General features: G+C 47.0%; 2 protein-coding genes and 1 long non-coding RNA gene across 3 annotated transcripts; 1 reads left to right on the forward strand and 2 right to left on the reverse strand.

Moving 5' to 3' along the window:
- The first annotated feature begins 1,372 nt into the window (after positions 1-1,372).
- On the forward strand, positions 1,373-8,772 carry LOC121833253 (P2X purinoceptor 7-like). The gene is made up of 3 exons (XM_042286391.1): positions 1,373-1,689; positions 1,752-1,967; positions 8,454-8,772. Exons 1-3 carry the CDS (start codon positions 1,466-1,468, stop codon positions 8,605-8,607), a joined length of 594 nt encoding a protein of 197 aa, XP_042142325.1. The 5' UTR covers positions 1,373-1,465; the 3' UTR covers positions 8,608-8,772.
- Positions 8,773-10,247: 1,475 nt separating this feature from the next.
- On the reverse strand, positions 10,248-11,841 carry LOC121046356. The gene is made up of 3 exons (XR_005798118.2): positions 11,579-11,841; positions 11,420-11,511; positions 10,248-11,340 (listed from the first exon to the last, which is right to left on the reverse strand). It is a non-coding gene; the product is annotated as an uncharacterized LOC121046356 (long non-coding RNA).
- A 1,699-nt stretch (positions 11,842-13,540) lies between these two features.
- LOC115324025 lies at positions 13,541-19,126 on the reverse strand. The gene is made up of 11 exons (XM_042286349.1): positions 18,628-19,126; positions 16,875-17,131; positions 16,438-16,813; positions 15,700-15,873; positions 15,499-15,574; positions 15,276-15,386; positions 14,941-15,189; positions 14,712-14,883; positions 14,378-14,526; positions 14,076-14,297; positions 13,541-13,632 (listed from the first exon to the last, which is right to left on the reverse strand). Exons 1-10 carry the CDS (start codon positions 18,934-18,936, stop codon positions 14,116-14,118), a joined length of 2,055 nt encoding a protein of 684 aa, XP_042142283.1. The 5' UTR covers positions 18,937-19,126; the 3' UTR covers positions 13,541-13,632; positions 14,076-14,115.
- Between the last annotated feature and the right edge of the window lie 219 nt (positions 19,127-19,345).

Raw genomic sequence — 19,345 nt, forward strand, 5'->3', positions numbered from 1 at the left:
TGGTCTTCCTGAATCACGATCACCTGAGCAATACCAGAGAGCCATGAACCTATGTTGACCGTCACAATGCGACTAGATACTTATTTTAAAAATTAGTACATAATGTAGCCGGGAAGAGGCCTTCAATTTCTGTTGCTGAAAGTTGAAATATGCTCATGCATCAATTTCGAATCGTTGAATCATTGACCGACTCGCTCCGGCAAAAGGCCTATCTCGACTTTGCTGTTTTCAGTTCTCGACAAAAGACACACTCGTTGGCACGGGATCCTCAAATAAAACGTTTAAAAACACCGATGCATGAGCATGTTTCCATGTTTATAAACAGTGATGCATGAGCATGTTTCAACTTTAAGCAACAGAAATTGAAGGTTTCTTTCCAGCTACATTATGTACTAATTTTGAAAATAAGAAGAATCTAGTCGCATTGTGACGGTCAGCATGGGCTCATGGCTCTCTGGTATTGCGCAGGAGATTGGGATTCAGGCAAAGCAATAGAACTAACTTTTTGACAATCGCCAGCCACACTTGGCGACGAAAATCAGCCTTCAACTAAGTGCTGTAGATAATAAAATTGAGTCAATGTCACCACTTCGAAATATCTATATTAAAATAAATTCAGTTCCAAAATGTTACAAGCTGAAAGCAAATATCAGGAGAAAACTTGCAGACACCTTGCGAGCGCACCCCGTGTTCATCGACGGTACAGCGTTAAATGTCATGCCCACTCCATTCACAAAATGTTCCGAGCACAGTCGAGAGGATGGCATTGGGGAAAAGTCTTTTCGATTTAGGGACGCAAGCCACTACTGCCGGAAATCGGGGTCATGTGGAAAGCGATGGAGCTTAAAGACACTGCAGTCGCACTCGCCTTGCCGGATTTCGTGCAAGCTACACAGGCTCTCGGACAGTATTCGACGCTTTCTGTCGTTATTCGTGCACCGTATAACTGAGCAATGGTGTCTTGATGACCGGGGGATTGTTGCCATCCAAGCCCGTGGCTCTAATTAAGTTTGGGAGTTTAAAACGGAGAACAAAACACGAACCAAGTTCGGGCAATGCTTACACCGAACACTGGCAAAGCCTCTCATCTGGGGCTTTCACTGTCTTTAAAGGGGCCCTCCGGAGCGTTCTGCGATGGTCTATATATGGCGGTAACTCAATCTATGGGTCCTAAGGATCCTAAAAATCGTAAAATTACAGTCATGCGCGGCGGATTTCCCTATTAAAATTGCTATCAAAGTCCCCGGCACGCCCCCCTTTCTGAGATGACCCCGGAAAACGGGAGGGGCATCTCTTTACGCATCAGCCAATGGCAATCGAAGGATTCCAGTGTCACTGCGCGTCACCGACCGCCGACCCGCGGAGGAATCTCTCCAACGCGCGGACCGTCGTCAAGGGGCCCGGACCAAAGTTGCCCGGACTTTGTGCTCAGCATTCGTCGTTCGTCGCATCCCACGGTCGCGCTATGGACCTTTCGGACCTAACGTCTCTAGAGCTCGAAATCCTGGAACGGACAGCTGACATGGGTGCCATATCCTACGATTCGACCCCGATGCGCGACGTCGACGAACGCAGCGCCGCGGGCACCGACTGTGGCAACGACGAACGGCCGCGCCGCGGTGAAGCGAGTCCGCAAGAGCTGGAAGACGCACCCGACGATGGAACCGGGCGGCTTGGGAACACGGACTGGTACGTGGTGCGCTCCATTATACCCCGCTTTAATGGGTAATTGATGCGTGTTTTCTGCGAAGGTGTCTATGTGGTTCCTGCGCGCCGATGGAGACCGTCGTCGAGTGCGTCTGCTGCCGCGAATACCCGGCCGTCGCACGGAAGCAGCAGGGCCGGCAGGGCTGCGTAACGGGCCACCCGGACTTCGAGGCCCTGTGCCTCAACCCTGAGGTGTTGAGGTTGGCCTACCTCAACATGCGGCACTACGGGCAGCAAGGGATGGGCGCAAGTGCCAGCGAGTGAGTACGATGTCATGCTTTGCGCGTGAGCAAACTCACCATGTCTCGGTGAGGACCGTGCCCTCGGCAACTACGTTCACTGTCCGATTCACAGCGTACATACGTACTTGTAATAACTTGTTGTTAGGCTAGATGAACGTTTAGCACCATCCTGGGAAGCGGTCGATGAATTGTTTGTGTTGCCGATATACAAATTAATCATAACCCCCACTGTCCAGGCGCAATATAGCGCTCCAGGGAGGCTTTCAAGAGACTAAATGAGAAGCAGCCTGCCTAGTTACCACCCAGTCATTTGTTCAATACAGAAACACGGACACTTCCAACTGCTGTCCCACTATAAACTACACATATTCTTATATGTTCTAAACGAACTGTTCTGACGAGACCGCCCTTTTCGAGCGTTACACTTCTTCCCGTTAGGCCAGATCATGGAGAGCTATTTTTCCTTGCATTTACGGTTATCAGTTTAGATATGTCATTTTCTTGCTCTGTTTAGATGCAATGTTATGCAACAATAGCACTATTAAATATATGACAGTCACATGGCCTCGTCTCTAGTCGAGACGGCCTCGTCTCGTCGAGAGCAATAGAAGGCGACACCTTGGATGTACATATGCTTTGGCGTTGTCCCCATGCCCAATGCTCCCTTACCTCCCTCTTTTTCACCCTTCTCGACCCTCTGACTAGGCAGGCTGGCTCACCCCCCCTTCCCCCCCCCCCCCAGCTTCAACTCGTTGATACACTACTGCTCCTACTGGTACAGCATGTCCATGCTGTACCGGGTGAGCACTGGTGGCCCCAATCAAGCACCGGACTATGGTGTAACTAATAAAGGTTCCCTCTCTCTCTCTTTCTCTGTCTCTCAAGAGAGCAGTGGATATCCCACACGTTTGGCTTTGGCGCAAACGACAAAGATAACGCAGTCCGTGTCAGAAACCCAAGTCTGGCTTGCAGCTTGCTCAAATGGTGTCTCTGAACAGAGCCGAATTAGCGCCTGAAGCCCCTCTACAAGCTCGCAGAGAGCAGGTGGCCGCAAAGGCTTGAAAGTCCTACTTTGTCAACGAGAGGCGAAGATTAACTCACTCCCGAGATTGTATTCGTCTCATGCAGTTTCCTTGCTTTTCTGTCTTAGCATAACTCAACAAAGGGTGAAAGCTACTGCCCTTGTGGGCCAGTCTGAGCGACGGAGCTAAGCACGTGCCAAAATTCCACAGGAGGAGTACTTGAAGACATTACGTTGTCACATGCATTGTTCTTACACGCCCCGATTGGCTTGCTGATGCCGTAGCTTTTGCATTTTCCCAAGTTCGGAAAAACGAAGAATTACTGTTTCCAGATTCTTTCCTGCTAGCTTCATGGACTGGACCAGCACTATGCTACAGAACAACACTTTTGAAGCAACAAATAAATAAGCACGAAGTTATCATATTGACGCAGTAATTCGCAACCGTGTTGGGGAAGGATGCTCCAGTCACTTTGTTTCTCAGAGCTAAGAGTTCAGAAAACTGCATACACCTACTTTATCTTGCATGCACCAATGCCTTGTTGCTATCTTAAAAATGAGCTTAGCTATGCCAGCTAAGTTGATGCTGGGCAATCTTTTTGAGAAGAAACTAACACCAACTGCTTCAAGTGCACTGTCAACGTCGACAGTACAGTTGGCACCTTCAGCTCAGACATCCTCGTTTTTTTACCTGGTCTAGTCTCTGCGTGTGACCTTCAAGCCCATCAAAACAGGGGCCGATATCAAAATGACGAAAATCAAAATGTAAAGGCCAAACATTGAAACGTCGAAAAATAAAATGCCGAACAGCAAAACGCCGAAAGGTGAGAATGCGTACATATCTGATCGCCATATTTGGTACGGTATTGGCAGATGCTAGCTGCACCAGTGTGTTGGAATCATGGAAGTGTCTTCTGCAAAATTAGGAGCATGAAAAATGTGCAAGCTGCGCTCGAAGACGATATCGAGGCAGAAATCAGATTAGAACCTCGCCATCTACCACACAAGAAGCAAAGCATGCGAGAAGAGAGCCTGACAGCCGCTTTGGGCAACTGGGACAAGCTCAACTTCCTTAGCTTTCTTTGGGAAATACACACAAACTATTAGATCATATTCAACAAACAAAGAATTCCTCTGGCAGAACAAATGTTTCTTCCACTTTCTCAATCTAGAACCCTGTAGGTTCGTGTTGAACATAATATTTTGGAATTGTTTGGTCTCTGGTACCGGGTGATTCGGCTAATAGAGATTTCGGCGGTTTGTTCTTTCAGCATTTCGATAATGCATCCTTTCAATTTTTGGGTGTCCCAAGCGAGTGCAATGTTCTCTGGTCAAAACAATCAAAAACTTGAGAACGATGACATAGGCACAGATTGCTGTTGAGTCCATGGATGCCACTACGTCTTTCCTCTAGAAGGCAAGTGGAGACTTATATTCCAACCCTATCGGCAAAAGTCATATTCTTTACTCCAGTATCCAAATTGTCAGAAGGGGCTTTAGACGGTGTTTGCATGCTTTTTGGTCAAGAAACTACACAAAAAGGCAGTCATTGAAGGCTCATTGCTCTGGTTCGTGCACCGTTTACAATGCAATGGCAATGCGAACTAGAAACCTTCCATTCGCCCAGCGATGCAAAGTATCCCCCCTCCCCCCCCACACACACACACCAGCAATGTAAAACACCCCCCTGAAACAAATTTCTGGCTATGCCACTGCAGGCCATGCACTCAAAAAAAAAAAAAAATTCCTCCTTCCCATACTATAATTGTCAAGGCAGTGCAGCCATATGGGGGGCGTACCATACTGATTTACGATTTATTTTTCCGCAGATATTGTCCACTTAGGGGTCGGTAGGTGTGTCGACCTCCTCAACGTAGTCCCCCTGGAGACGAACGCACTGGTTCTAGTAGTGTGGCAGCCTTTCCGTTCCGAGACCACTCTTTGGGAGTGCTTCGCACCCACGCCTGGACAGCCGCTTCGAGTTCACCAGTGTCCATGAAATAGGGTCCTCATAGGTGGTTTTTTTCATGGTGCTGAATGGCTGATGGTCACTGCGGGCTAGGTTGAGGGAGTACGGTGAATGTAGGGATGGGCATTGTCATGCTGCAAGAGCGTACCTGCCGCCCCTTTCCCTGGCAGCTTCTCGTGAATCGCGCAATCACCTGAGGGTAGCCACATACGGGGCGATGTTGATGGTGGTGGCCGGTTACATGCAGTCAATGATCATAATGCCCTCCGTATTCAGAAAGCCACGCGAGGATGTCTTTGCGGACATTGATGACTCGGAGGCATCTGTCCAGGCGTGGCTGAGACACACTTATAAACAGTGCAGGAATGTGATTGCTGCGCCAATTGCGCCAAACTGCACCAAGGGGCTAACTTTGCTACATCCTGCTACATTTCACCGAAATATGGCTAATCCGTGCCAAGCCTGCGCCAAAGAAGCAATTTTGGTCGCCTTTCATAAACGAAACGAAACTGAGAACCGTAATTGAGCATGCGTAAGCTAGGTCGCACAAGACGCCACCCGACACAAAGTACCCTGTATTAATCGTCTATTTGCTCTTGCATGATTTTTCCCCACGTCTCGCGTTTCGTGCACTCGTCGTCTCAGGAATCTCGTCTCGCGTCTTTTTTTTTTTTTAGCGGTAGACACGGGCGTGTGCGGACTCTCAGACGTTAGTGTATCGGGTGCCAAACATGCCTTCATGCTGTGAGACAAAACCACGTTTTTGCGCGGCGGGAGTTACTTTTTGAGCTGAAGCGCTCGCGCGACGTCGTGTGTTGCCGTCCCCACGTCGCTGCAGATATGGCGCTTACTAAACTGAAACGCATCGACATTCCTGCTCTTGTTTAAATCATACGCTGCTATAAAAATCCCTCTCTAACTCAATGACTGCTTGGCAAAGTTTTGATTACTTAGGTTTTTCCTGGTGGGCTTTCTTTCGAGAGGGACCCCGGTACGTGAAAAATCTGCCGCAAAAGAAAGTTGGTGAAGAGAAGTGAGCTAAAGCAAAGAAGGCAATGTCTGCACGCTGAACCCGCACAGCGTGCTTGTTTGTCTCGAGTTCAGTCGTTGCACGAAGCGCTCCAAGAACTTTTTTGACCTTGATTCGCAGTGTCTTGCATCGATACGCTCAGGTTCTTTTTTTCTGTGTGTTTAGCCTGTACCTCGCCTGCCGGCCTGGCAAGCACAAGTCGCTGGACTGTTTATTGTCGTATGCTGGACAGTTACATTTTGCATACTATTTTGGGAACCATGCAGTTGGCGACGGAGCGCGGAGTGGCATGGTTTCGGTTTCGGTCGAACAGCCGTTGTCTCCGCCCGCGCGACGAAGCACGTGTAACTGCAAGCCTGCCGAAGTTGCCCTTACGTGCATGTGAACATCATTGCAACAAAGGCACCAGCCGGGACGCTTGCAATGCGTTGTTTTACGTTTGCTTACTTTTTTTATAAAAATCTGCCACGTCAAGAATTTTGGCGGTGCCAGAAGAGTCCATGTGCGTATGGCAGCTGCCTAATTTGCTGTGCCAAGAGCTGCACAATAGTTTGTGCTCACTTGATTGTCACAAGGGGGGACGCCACAACAGCCACACTTGCATCTGCTCGTTTTCTCTGTCGCAACTTTGCCGGCATCTGACAGCATGACACTTTGGCTCCCGTAACATATTTTGTTGCCACTTTGGGACGGCTTTTGGTCCATGGGAGGTATATAGGGCAGTAAACACCCCAGTCAGAGACATGTCAAGGCGTCCTGCCCTCCAATCCTTCCTAGCTTCGATCCCTTAATCCCCTGATCTAGTTGAAAAGCCAAAATCTCAAGGTGGGGTGATAATTATTGGGTGTCTGGGTCTTGATTTACATTATTTTTGGATGCAGATACCAGACACCCTGAAGCCGGTGGATGATCATCTCGACATGTTCCTTGTGGTGCCAGCAACACTTGCACCGCTGGTGTGGCATTCTTTGCACGCTATGCTGGGATAGTTTTTTAGGAGTGCCATGTCTGGACAGCTTATTCAGAAGCAGGCTGTCGTCGTCGAGATCCATGCTTTTTTTTTAACGGATGATGTTGCAGTGCCCACATGGGTGAGTATGACAGAAAGGATTCGAGATTGGAATAGGTCACCAAACAGTATCGCATCATTTTTCGTTAAAATATTTTTCTAACAACACTATTCATTGAAATAAACACTGAAATTCAAAGTTTCTCGTGCAAGAATGGGGAGGCCTGGGGGTGCTCATATGTATCCCCACTACTCTGATGATAGTAGTGTCACCTCTAAATCAACACAGCATAATGGAAGACATATCGCAGTCTAAAACGGGAAAAAATGTTGATATATGTGTCTTGCAGATGCGTATATGACCAAATAGCAAATGATTGCGGTGCCCTGAGCCCTAAGGTATTCAGGACCAATAAACACATGGGGGTGGTAGCAGCTGTCATGGCAAATGGAAGCTGTCAGAATGACATGTTCGGATATTGACACGGATTGTGTCGGAGAGACATGAAATCACAACTGCTGGAGCCACTCCAGTATTGCATGAGCACTTCAGCTCGTATGTTTACACCAAAACTGTTCTGTGCGAGCTTCATAGAACACTCATGGCCAGGCTGCTATTCTCAAATCCCTAATCACCAGTACCAATGCCAAGCTTCGGCAGTGCCAGCAGCACTTTAGACAATGTTAAATTGGGACGTTCTCTGATGAGTTCACATTCCCTGGCACTTGTGTGCAGGAAACCTTTGCAGTAGGTGTGTGCGAATATTGGTTCAAATTGAATAGTATGTTTGCCATAACCTTTGCGCTGCAAAGGGAAGCCGATGCAACCGGCTCTTTTTGCGCTGTTGATGCTAGAAACGACAGTGCACTATTTGATTCAAACCAATATTTGCACACCACTGCTTTACAGGCTTACGAACTGCACTGTTTTGTCCCAAATTAAACAACATCATATGGGGAGCTTTCCACTGTTCTGGATGAATGGCTCCCATTCCCTCTGGCCAGTGCACATAATTTTCATGTGTCCTTCCCAAAACACAGCGATGCAATATTCGTCACCAACACCAATGACAGATATTATCTACAATTGTGAACTGGGACCCTGTGAACTTATTTTATGTATCATGACCACGCAACAGATATTCCTTCCTTGTTAATTCCGGTGTATAACCGGTTGTTGTGTCGATTGGAGTTGGAGGTGCGTTAGGAGAACCAAAGCCTATAGTTTTTTTTTTGTTTTTTTTAAACTCTGGAGCATTTAGAATGAATCTACAGCAGTTCACTTCAATTTGGCTTCCATGTCTAGCCCATCCGACATGGACTGCCAAATAGGGATTCTGCTATGTGATAGCTGGAGTGGACGTAACAGAAAAGCAGAGTATGATTACATGCCTAGAGAAATGAAAACAAGTGTAGAATTTGCCAACAGAGTGATAGGCTTTGCTTCTTACATCCAATCTCTGTCATTGTTCCAGGCACTACAGATTTGCAGCCTACAGGCAGTGTGCCCTGTGGCTGTGGAGCCGCTTGGGAAAGAAGAATAGGCGGCCCCTGCCATCCTGTGTGGTCAAGACAATTAGGGGCAGGTACCCTGCTGACGTGTATGCGGGCTACAGGGATGCAGAATAAATTGCGTTGACCTAGAGACCACGCAACCCCCTTCCCTTGTCTCTTCACCCTCCCTGCATGTGTGTGAAGTCGCTCGTAGCCATGAACGGAATCCTCTAAATCACGTGACCTATTATCTACGATATCACGTGACCATAACTATGATCACATGATCGTAGTCAAACCAAAGCCAGTGCACCTACGTCACATTCAGTCACACGACGAAGCCGCCTCGGTGGCTCCGAGGCGAGAGTGCCGGCCTACGGATCCCCATGTGGCGGGTTCGAATCCCGGCCGAGGTGCCTGCAATCTGATGGAGGTATATTGCGGAGAAGGCAGCTTGGTAATCGAGCTTTCGATTGCACGTCAAAAGATCCCCAGGTGGTCGAAATTAATCCTCGGTCCTCCGCTGGGGCGTGCCAGATGCCCGTCGTTGGTTTGGCACGTAAAACCCCCAAATTTGATTTGAGTCGCACGACCGGATTGCTTCATTTTCCTCCTAGAATCCAAAGGCTGTCATCAAAACTACTAGGGCGTGAGAAGTGCTCATTTGGAACACTAACCTAAGCAGTAAAATTTGGCACCCACTAATACCATTTTAAAGTAAAGATAGAAAAAGCACCGATGTCATGTTCGCACTAACAGTGTTGTGCAGTGTACTTCTACTTTCTTCTGGATCTGTTCTTTCAAATGGAAAAACTGCATATAACATGGAAAAATCTGACTGCATGAAGCTACAAGATGCTTCCCTACATCAGCCGTCTGAGCGTGCCGGTGCGATGAGGCGAAGAAAGGCGAATTGCGATTGCTGCAGTTTTCAAAGGGACGTGGTCGATTGTTCCGAGGGTCTGGATGACGACGTGGCTAACATGACAAACAAATGACGTTCTGCTTGGGTGACTATAGTCCACTTCAATGCAGCGAACGACGGAGAGGAGGTCGCCTCCTCTCCAGCATTCGCTCTACTAAAGTGGAAAGAGGTGGGAGGAGCTTCCACTTCGTTCTTGACCTGTCACCGACTATAGGCATGCTGTAAATTGTATTACTTTTTTTATTTAGAATTCATTGCCAACCTACATTTCATTACTGTACTCTCAACATGTGCTCTAGTATAGACTTTTCCAGTCCAAGCCTTCTGCGAAATCCTTTTTTTACTTGGCTGTGGAATGCTTTTTGAGCATGCACAATAGATCCCCTGCATGGAATATTCTATGCCTCCACAGCCCAGTTACCCTGGATTTTTCCTCCCGGTGGTAAATAGGATCTGCTTATATATTTCAGTGAATACTACGATTGTTAGTTTATATTGTCGTTATAATTGGCAAGTATACCCTCACATCATGCAAATACTTTGAGGAAATGGCACAATTTCGGTCGGGTTTTTAGTTAGGCATAGTGCAGTATTCTAGTTACATCGACCCATGTATTGACCTCACAATGCAGAAATCATCCAGGGGATCACAAAATTAGTACTACCATCGGCATCACTTGTTTTCAATTATGAAATTATTTCCTTTTGGTCATGCAAATTTCTACACCTTCCAGGTTCTGGTACCGAGAAGTCAAGTTGTTGGAAAATTAATGCAGTTTATTTCAATCGTAAGGTTAGCGAATGTGCCTCACTTATTTGCAAGCAGGTCAATAATGACAGAAGACAAATGTTGCAGACGGGGGGAAAACCGTGGTGTAGACTGGAAAATGCAGCACTGTTTTTAAATTGCCATAAAAAACTTCTGTTAATATTTCCAGTGTTATATGCAACCACCCCACTTATGTTATTGCTGCATTACCAGCCTACCTCCTGGATGAAAACCCCATTTATTGGAAACACGGGCGGGCTGCCCCGCCTCGGTGCAGTCTCCACAGCATGTCCGCTCATCAGCACATGAAAAGAAAGATGGATAAGGCATTGTGTTACAGTCTTCAGAAAAGTGTCGGTTGGGTTCCGAAAATACTTCAATTTTCTAAAACTGCTGCGATGGGCTAAGCTTGTGAACTGGGGATGGGATCTCTGGTGCAGAACTACATGCTATTCAAAATAGCACTTGATCCGCCTTCATTGTGGTGTGCCCACAATGAATATGACAATACGGTCACCGATTTCCTCGATCTTGAAAGCTTGCACAAATTATAGCTAGGATCCTGAGTTCTTGAATTTAATTTTTTTTTTAGCAAAATTAGAGGGTGTTTTTTTTTTGTTTTGTTTTTTTGAACCATCAATTTGGAGCTTCCATTTATGTACGCAAAGTTCGGAGTCTTTCGGCATTTTCGATGAGGCAAATGAAAGGTAGAAAACAGCACTTTGTGAATTTAGTAAAGCAGTATTTTCATATGAGAGCGCCGTATTCATCTACTGTCGTAGAGGGCCTACCTCATTTTTATTATAAGGGGCTACATGGCAACGGAAGTTGACACTGCAATAAGAGGAGAATTGCAAAAATTGTTCGAAGATTCCGGGAAATATAAAGACTGGTGGGGGACCGAAAAATTGAGTTTTTCAAATGAATCTGAATCAGCAAAATTTTAACGGCTAGTGTTTTTTGGAGTTTATCAGGTTTATCTGAGAACGCAGAACCCTAATTACAGCTAATGGACTGGGAAGAATTATAGCACTGGCCTGTCCTCATCTCCTAATGCCTCTACTGTTGGCACTGATGTGCCAACAATAGAGGTGCACCATGCTGGGCTTGAAAAATCCGGCTTGAGAGGGCAGGTGCCAATGCTTGCATCTCTCCATTACGCTTGATCGTGGCCCTAAAATCAAGCATTATCAATAGAGGAGATCTGCATTTCTGTGAAAAATGATTACAGACAGATCTAATGTCCTCCTTACTGTCGGTCAGGGTGTCCTAACGGAAAACAATGATCTATTTTGCAGCTCGGCTGTTTTCTCTTGGGTCTGTCTGCTTGCATTCGCCGTACGTTCTGCAAAACAAAGCGGTTATTGCCTACCATGGTAGTTTTCATTAGGACGAGGCTCCTGTGTGCTTACCACTGGCAGCATGAAAGATAGAACCAGGTCTTTGCTTCCTGCTGCTGTCCACCTCGTTGACAGACTTTCCAGCCAACAGTGAAAATTCAGACTTGCATAATTACATTCCTAGACATTCCAAGTTGGGCTAGATGGGCGTTCACACTGAAGTTAGTGTCGTCCTCACCGCAAGTTGAGCTGTAGCCTTGAGTCTCGCTGTTTGGTGACTTTTCTGTGAGTCCGACATTGCCACCGGCTAAAGTTCCTTGCCCTCTTTTGAGATAGGCATGCCATGACCAGCTTGATTAGGCCCTAAAATGGAACATTCTCATGAGGAGAGATCTGTATTTCTGTGAAAAATGATTGCAGACATATCTAATGTCCTCCTTACTGTCGGTCAGGGTGTCCTAACGGAAAACGATGATCCATTTTGCAGCTCGGCTGTTTTCTCTTGGGTCTGTCTGCTTGCATTCGCCGTACGTTCTGCAAAACAAAGCGGTTATTGCCTACCATGGTAGTTTTCATTAGGACGAGGCTCCTGTGTGCTTACCACTGGCAGCATGAAAGATCCAACCAGGTCTTTGCTCCCTGCTGCTGTCCGCCTCGTTGACAGACTTTCCAACCTACAGTGAAAATTCAGACTGTTGCATAATTACATTCCTAGACATTCCAAGTTGGGCTAGATGGGCGTTCACACTGAAGTTAGTGTCGTCCTCACCGCAAGTTGAGCTGTAGCCTTGAATCTCGCTGTTTTGTGACTTTTCTGTACTTCGACATTGCCACCGGCTAAAGTTACTTGCCCTCTTTTGAGATAGGCATGCCATGACCAGCTTGATTAGGCCCTAAAATGGAACATTCTCATGAGGAGAGATCTGTATTTCTGTGAAAAATGATTGCGGACAGATCTAATGTCCTCCTTACTGTCGGTCAGGGTGTCCTAACGGAAAACGATGATCCATTTTGCAGCTCGGCTGTTTTCTCTTGGGTCTGTCTGCTTGCATTCGCCGTACGTTCTGCAAAACAAAGCGGTTATTGCCTACCATGGTAGTTTTCATTAGGACGAGGCTCCTGTGTGCTTACCACTGGCAGCATGAAAGATCCAACCAGGTCTTTGCTCCCTGCTGCTGTCCGCCTCGTTGACAGACTTTCCAACCTACAGTGAAAATTCAGACTGTTGCATAATTACATTCCTAGACATTCCAAGTTGGGCTAGATGGGCGTTCACACTGAAGTTAGTGTCGTCCTCACCGCAAGTTGAGCTGTAGCCTTGAATCTCGCTGTTTTGTGACTTTTCTGTGACTTCGACATTGCCACCGGCTAAAGTTACTTGCCCTCTTTTGAGATAGGCATGCCATGACCAGCTTGATTAGGCCCTAAAATGGAACATTCTCATGAGGAGAGATCTGTATTTCTGTGAAAAATGATTGCGGACAGATCTAATGTCCTCCTTACTGTCGGTCAGGGTGTCCTAACGGAAAACGATGATCCATTTTGCAGCTCGGCTGTTTTCTCCTGGGTCTGTCTGCTTGCATTCGCCGTATGTTCTGCAAAACAAAGCGGTTATTGCCTACCATGGTAGTTTTCATTAGGACGAGGCTCCTGTGTGCTTACCACTGGCAGCATGAAAGATCCAACCAGGTCTTTGCTGCCTGCTGCTGTCCGCCTCGTTGACAGACTTTCCAACCTACAGTGACAATTCAGACGGTTGCATAATTACATTCCTAGACATTCCAAGTTGGGCTAGATGGGCGTTCACACTGAAGTTAGTGTCGTCCTCACCGCAAGTTGAGCTGTAGCCTTGAGTCTCGCTGTTTGGTGACTTTTCTGTGACTCCGACATTGCCACCGGCTAAAGTTCCTTGCCCTGTTTCGAGATAGGCATGCCATGACCAGCTTGATTAGGCCCTAAAATGGAACATTCTCATGAGGAGAGATCTGCATTTCTGTGAAAAATGATTGCAGACAGATCTAACTTCCTCCTTACTGTCGGTCAGGGTGTCCTAATGGAAAATGGTGAACCATTTTGCAGCTCGGCTGTTTTCTCTTGGGTCTGTCTGCTTGCATTCGCCGTACGTCCTGCAAAACAAAGCGGTTGCTTACCATGCAAGGCTGTATTAGGACCAGGGTGTAAGATAGACAGGTGGGGAAACGAGAGCCAAATGAGCGACCGGATTGTGTACCCCTCGGTTTTCTTTTTTTTCTGTGGCACCATCGATGTGGAGCACCGCAAACTCTCACTCCAGGTGGGCGACTGGCTAAACTGACGGAGATGGTTTCTCGTGGATTTTCAATAAAGACTGTCGTGCTCTCTGTTTATTTTCCGCACTCTCCCATAAAGTTCCATGCAAATCCGATTCCGATTTTTTTCCTCTCGCCGCAGCGCCATCTGTTGCAAATCGGGGGTACCCGCAAGCAGACGAGTACACAATCCGGTCACGGCGCTGCGGTAGGCTTCTATGGGCCGTTTCCCCACCTGCTTATCCTGCACCCTGATTAGGACCAAGGTCCTGTGTGCTTACCTGCGGCAGCATGGAAGTCCCGACCAGGGATTTGATGCCGTTACTGGGGACTGTGGCCGAACCTGGACATTCGTGCTGCCACGAGTTCCTCTTTTGGAGGCCTTGTGTAGGCTGCAGTCATCGGTGCCGGGAAGACGACGGTGTTGGCCCTCGATGCAGCAGCCAGGGACCGCCACTGTTTGCTGCTCTCCATTGCCTCCTTGATGAGCTTTCCAACATACTCTAGAATTCAAACCTTTGCATGATAACATTCCTAGGCTCTCTGGACAAGGCATTCACACTGCAGTTAGTGTTATACTCACTGTAAGTGGGATCCGTAATCTCTGGTCGTGCTGTGTGGTGGCCCTTTCGTGCTTTTGATGTTACGACCGACCAACGTGGCTTGCCCTCTCGTGTGACGGCTGGGCAGCGGTTTGAGTTTTCGTTGAAATGGAGGATTGCAAGTCGAGTCCTGCAAGATGGTTACATTTCAGTGATGGTAAAGTGTGCCACTTACAAAGAGTGGTTATTCTGGCATCAATCCAATTCCATTATCTGATCATTAGGAAGAGACTGTCAGGTTTGTCGCATTGTAACCAATGGACTGGATGAAAGTGTCCAAACAAAGGAAATGTGATTGTAAATTGGTTGACTTACTTTGCAAGCATGCCTTCTGGGCTGAAAGCCTGGGACTTCGGGGCGAAGTCTATCAGGACGCTGTGGAACGCCTCCAAAGCATATGTCTGGCCATGTGGAGACATCTGTGCAAGGTCCTTCAGGAGCAGTTTGTTGCCAGTGATGCTCTTGAATTGGTTGTAGGCCTGCGAGTCTGAGGATGATACAAGTTTTAGAAAAACCACCTTCATTTGGAAGAACAAAAACATACTGGGATCCATCCATGGTCGTGTTGGCTCTGGCATGTCACCATGGAGGCACCTTCCATAGGTTCCTTCGTGCCCCGAGTGTTTGTTGATGACATGGTTGTGCATGCTGAGCCAGATGTCGATGAGCAGCTTCTCGTCGCCTCCTGCAGCCCTTGCTGACCAGTACATATGGTTTGTAGCTGTCTGGATCCAGATTTGCAGGTCTTGGCATCCAGCCCGTTTGCTTGCTGCTGTCAGCTTCTTTTTCACACCTAAAATTCAGAGTCGTGTCAGGGAAACCTGCAGCGTGATCGCTGGAAAATAAAGGCTACACGAATGGCCTGTTAGGATTGCTTACTTTTGGAGATGTGCCATATGTCAAAGAAGTGGTCAATCCCGGGTTCGTGCGTCTTCATGTGCTTTCGTGTGGCAGGGTGACGGTCAGTCACCAACGATCGGATCTTGATACCTGCACCATTAGGATTCCGAAGATAGCAAAAGAATAAGTGATTATGCCAATTTGAACAGAGTGCCTGAAAGGCCGCCGAGTAGTGATATACATGAACTAAGCATGAACATACCTTTCTCCTTGAAGAATTGCAGCTGCTTGAGGAGGCCCTCCTTCTCCATGTTGACACTGGCCATGGCCTGTTCAGACTAAAAAAAGGTGTGAAATGAATATTTTACCAAAATAGTGCATAGCAGTGAAGTAACTGATGACATAACACAAGAGAAAGATTATGAGATTGTTGCAACTGGTTCACGTAAATTTGACTACTTGCCTCTTTTAGCTGGACCTGGACAGAGTGTAGAATCTTGTTGATTTGCTCGACGTGGACTCTGTACGTCAGGTACTTGGCACAGAACCCAGGGGAGTCAAATCTCCCGTCAGCAGAGATGTCCACCTCTTTGTTCTGCAACTCGTTGAGAAGTTCTTGTTGCTCTTGCAGCCAGACCTGTTCATGCAGATAAATATTGCTTTAGAAAGGCATGGAGCATACTACAATAGTCCCATCTGTTTATGTATGCATAGTGTAGTGTTGTAGAATGAATGACTGAGTGAAAGAAAAAGGAAAGCACAATGCAGCGAGTTTGAATGTGACTTAGATTGTGCTAGGTTGTGATTTGTGTTTTTATGTATGTGTATTTCATAAAAGAGGCAGCAGGCCGCCCGTTACCTCGAAGCTGCCCTACCCTTTTCCATTCTGACAACCACCCTCTGTCTCTTGACTCTCACGGGGAACCTGACTCACTCAACCCAATGCCAGACAGGGAACTGCCCCAGGATACTACACATAGCAGAAATAAATTAAAGTATCGTGGATTTAGTAGCCCATGGCACATATGTAACATGATGTATAAAATTTTATCTCTTAGCACTATACCATTGAAGTGGCATACTACAAGAAGATATTTATTCATTTAACCGAAGTGTGACTGGGGCTCCAGTTTTGTACCTCATTGGAAAATTGGGTATATGGGAAAAAAATGCAGTTGCAGTGTCCCGGAATATTGCTCACCTTGTGGATTGCAGGTAGAGCGAAGGCCTTCCGATGCTCGTAGAAGCTCGAGTCGGAGATGACCTGCACGTTCATATGGCGTAGCATCCGCAGCGTAGGGGCAATCTTCACTCCAGAGAAGACCAGGTGGCTGGTCAGCAGTATGTTCCCTGCTGGTCTGCCGTTGACGATGGGCTGGCTTTTCCATGTGCGCACGTGCTCCACAGGGCAGATGCTGTAGACTGTGATCAGTGTGCCGGTAGTTTCGATCGTTGTTTGGCACAGTCTTGAGCACTCTTGGCACGTCTTGAAAAGCTCCCTTAGGCAGCTCTCGAACACCAGAAACTGGCGCTCTTCTTCTGGTGGTGGTGGTGGAGCTGATGCACCATGCTCGATTCTGAAATGGGATCATGTGAAGCATTCTTTACAGATTCTATGTGTTTATATGCACAACTTACCTCTCGTAATCCTCGCTGTGAGACGGAGAGTAGGTTGCGTCAGAGTCTGGCATGTTGCTGGGAACAGGAGATGTGCATTCATATGGCACCCCACTGCTACAAGTGGAGAAGGCAGACTCAGGTGGATGCGACTGTGCAGGCACGTCTGCGACAGGGACAGGTGGCACCACTGCAGGGATGTTTGTTTCAGCAGTACAGTCCCTGAGGGTCATTTCTGCCTCGCAGGGTGCAGGCAGTCCAGTTGCCGAGGCCTGAGTCTGCAAAGGGCACTGTTTATTACACATTTCATATTTTTAAAATTAAAGGGTGCAACTCGAGCACTCCACACAATGCCGTCACCGCGGCAAACATCCTTGATGCCTAGTTTTTTAGCTGATGGCAAACATCCATGAATTGTTTTGTAGCCTTTCCATAGCTTAGAATTTCATGCACTCAACCAAAGCTCTCACTGTAATACAAATCTAAGGGATGCCTCACTCTTTATATTTGTTTTTATAACTTACATTACCATCTATATTTTCAGTCTCTAGCTCAGCAACAATAAATGTTCATGTCGCGATATGATGTCACATTACATACATACGTAAAGCTGCAGCTTGACATGTATTTACCAACCACTGAAGGAAATGCAACCAACGAGCACTTATAGCCGCAAGTGGGAAACATACAGCAACTGCCATGAGTTCTCAGTGTCCAGAAGTGCCACCAAGCAACAAAATCATGGCGTGCATTTGCTATGTGCATACAAATTTGCAAACGCGGGTTTGCACGCAATCGTGGGTGCAGGATTGTGAGAAGAAAAAAAAAACTGAGTTTGCTCACAAGAGTAGATATAAAAGAAAACCTGCTTGTTAGTAGTCACGGACACTTGGAACTTTGCTAAGCTGATACGAAAGGGTTCCTGTCTGTAAACAAGCTGGGAAAACATGTATTGACTTTGGGTGGGTCAATAGCAGAGGGGGGTGGTGATGGTGGTACCATTAGAGGCGATTTATGACTCTGTCCTTTTATCTTATTTGTTCGTGTTTTCTTTTTACAAATGAGTTCGATCCTGCAGATGGTGCATGCTGATAGGGTTCTTCGTTTTCGGGTAAAACCCGATAATACCTAATTTTTCTCCCCCGAATAGTTCTGATGAAAATCGGGTTAAACCCGATTTCTCCCCGAAAAGCAGTGTTGAAATCACCTGACTTGATAGAAAATATGAACCATTCTGGATCTGTTTAATTCCTTGGTCATCAGTTGATGGTTACAATTTTCTTCGATTTGCGTGACCTCCGCAAAGATTCACTTCAGAGCCGATCAGAAGGTAGAAACATATCCTATGCCTATATAATATATTTTGTTTACTTTTGTTCATGTAAATAACACATTGCACGTATTTGTAATTGATAAAGAAATCCCGAAAAAAAATCCGAATTTCGGAATGGTTTCTGGAAAAACCCGATTTCTTCCCGATTATCGCCCGGAAAAATAGCGCCCGATTTTTACCCCCCCGATTTTTGAAAAATATAAAACCCGAAAATGAAAACCCCATGCACCGCACCATTCGCGCGATAAGCTCTCGAACCGCTAGTCCGGAACATTAGGCACCACTGATCGACTTGACGAATGCCATGTGGATTCCCATGTTACACAAATGCCTCCTCAGTTCTTAGTTCAGAATATAGATACCAGAAGCAGCCGCACTGCGCAACGCAGAATGCCATGTTCGTGACACTCCCAAAAATATTTGAGCCATCGAAAAACTCACCACGACTTTTTGGCGCTTTGGGGGAGGATCGTCGGTCTCATCGGCGACGGGAAGCAGAAGCGTCGGCACAGCATCTGATCGAAGACGGGAACGACGCAGGTCGTCCTTTCGGAAAGCAGTCGGCTCGAAATGTTCGGCACAAAAACGGGGAATGAGAGGCAGGTTCTCGATGTCGTGCCCTCGCCCGGCGCAGCGTAACCACGCAGTCCTTCGTGGTTCTTTCTCCGGCAAAGAGAAGAATCGCAAGCCCTTGCGAACGTTCTTCCCAGTTTGATGGCGGCACGTCTTGACGAAACAAACGTTCGGCATTTCAGGGAAATCGCTCACTCAAAGGATAAAAGAAACTACTGCAATACGCAGTCGCATTCCACAGATGACAAGGAAAAGTTTGACTCATTCACGTGGAAGGATCGCAAAGCTGGCTTCGGAGTCGGGATCCACGGGAAGAAGGAACACGTGTGTCGCAAACGCACGCTTGCACACGCCCCGGGAAGCAGACGACCCGACGCGCCGACGCATCACCCCCTAGCAACAAGCTTGCGGGGAGAAAACATAGTTCGCTGGCTTTGGAACGATAATTGCAAACTATGTTTCCCGCACCACAATCAGTTTACGTTTTTCTCAAACTCTAATTTACAACAAGCTTAAAAAGTATTGCAATAATAACGTTCGCATTCACCGCGAGATGCAGCATTTCCATTGGTCAAGTTTTAGCGAT

Source organism: Ixodes scapularis, unplaced genomic scaffold (genome assembly GCF_016920785.2).
Source record: "Ixodes scapularis isolate PalLabHiFi unplaced genomic scaffold, ASM1692078v2 PGA_scaffold7__128_contigs__length_106722199, whole genome shotgun sequence".
Taxonomy (NCBI): Eukaryota; Metazoa; Arthropoda; class Arachnida; order Ixodida; family Ixodidae; genus Ixodes; species Ixodes scapularis.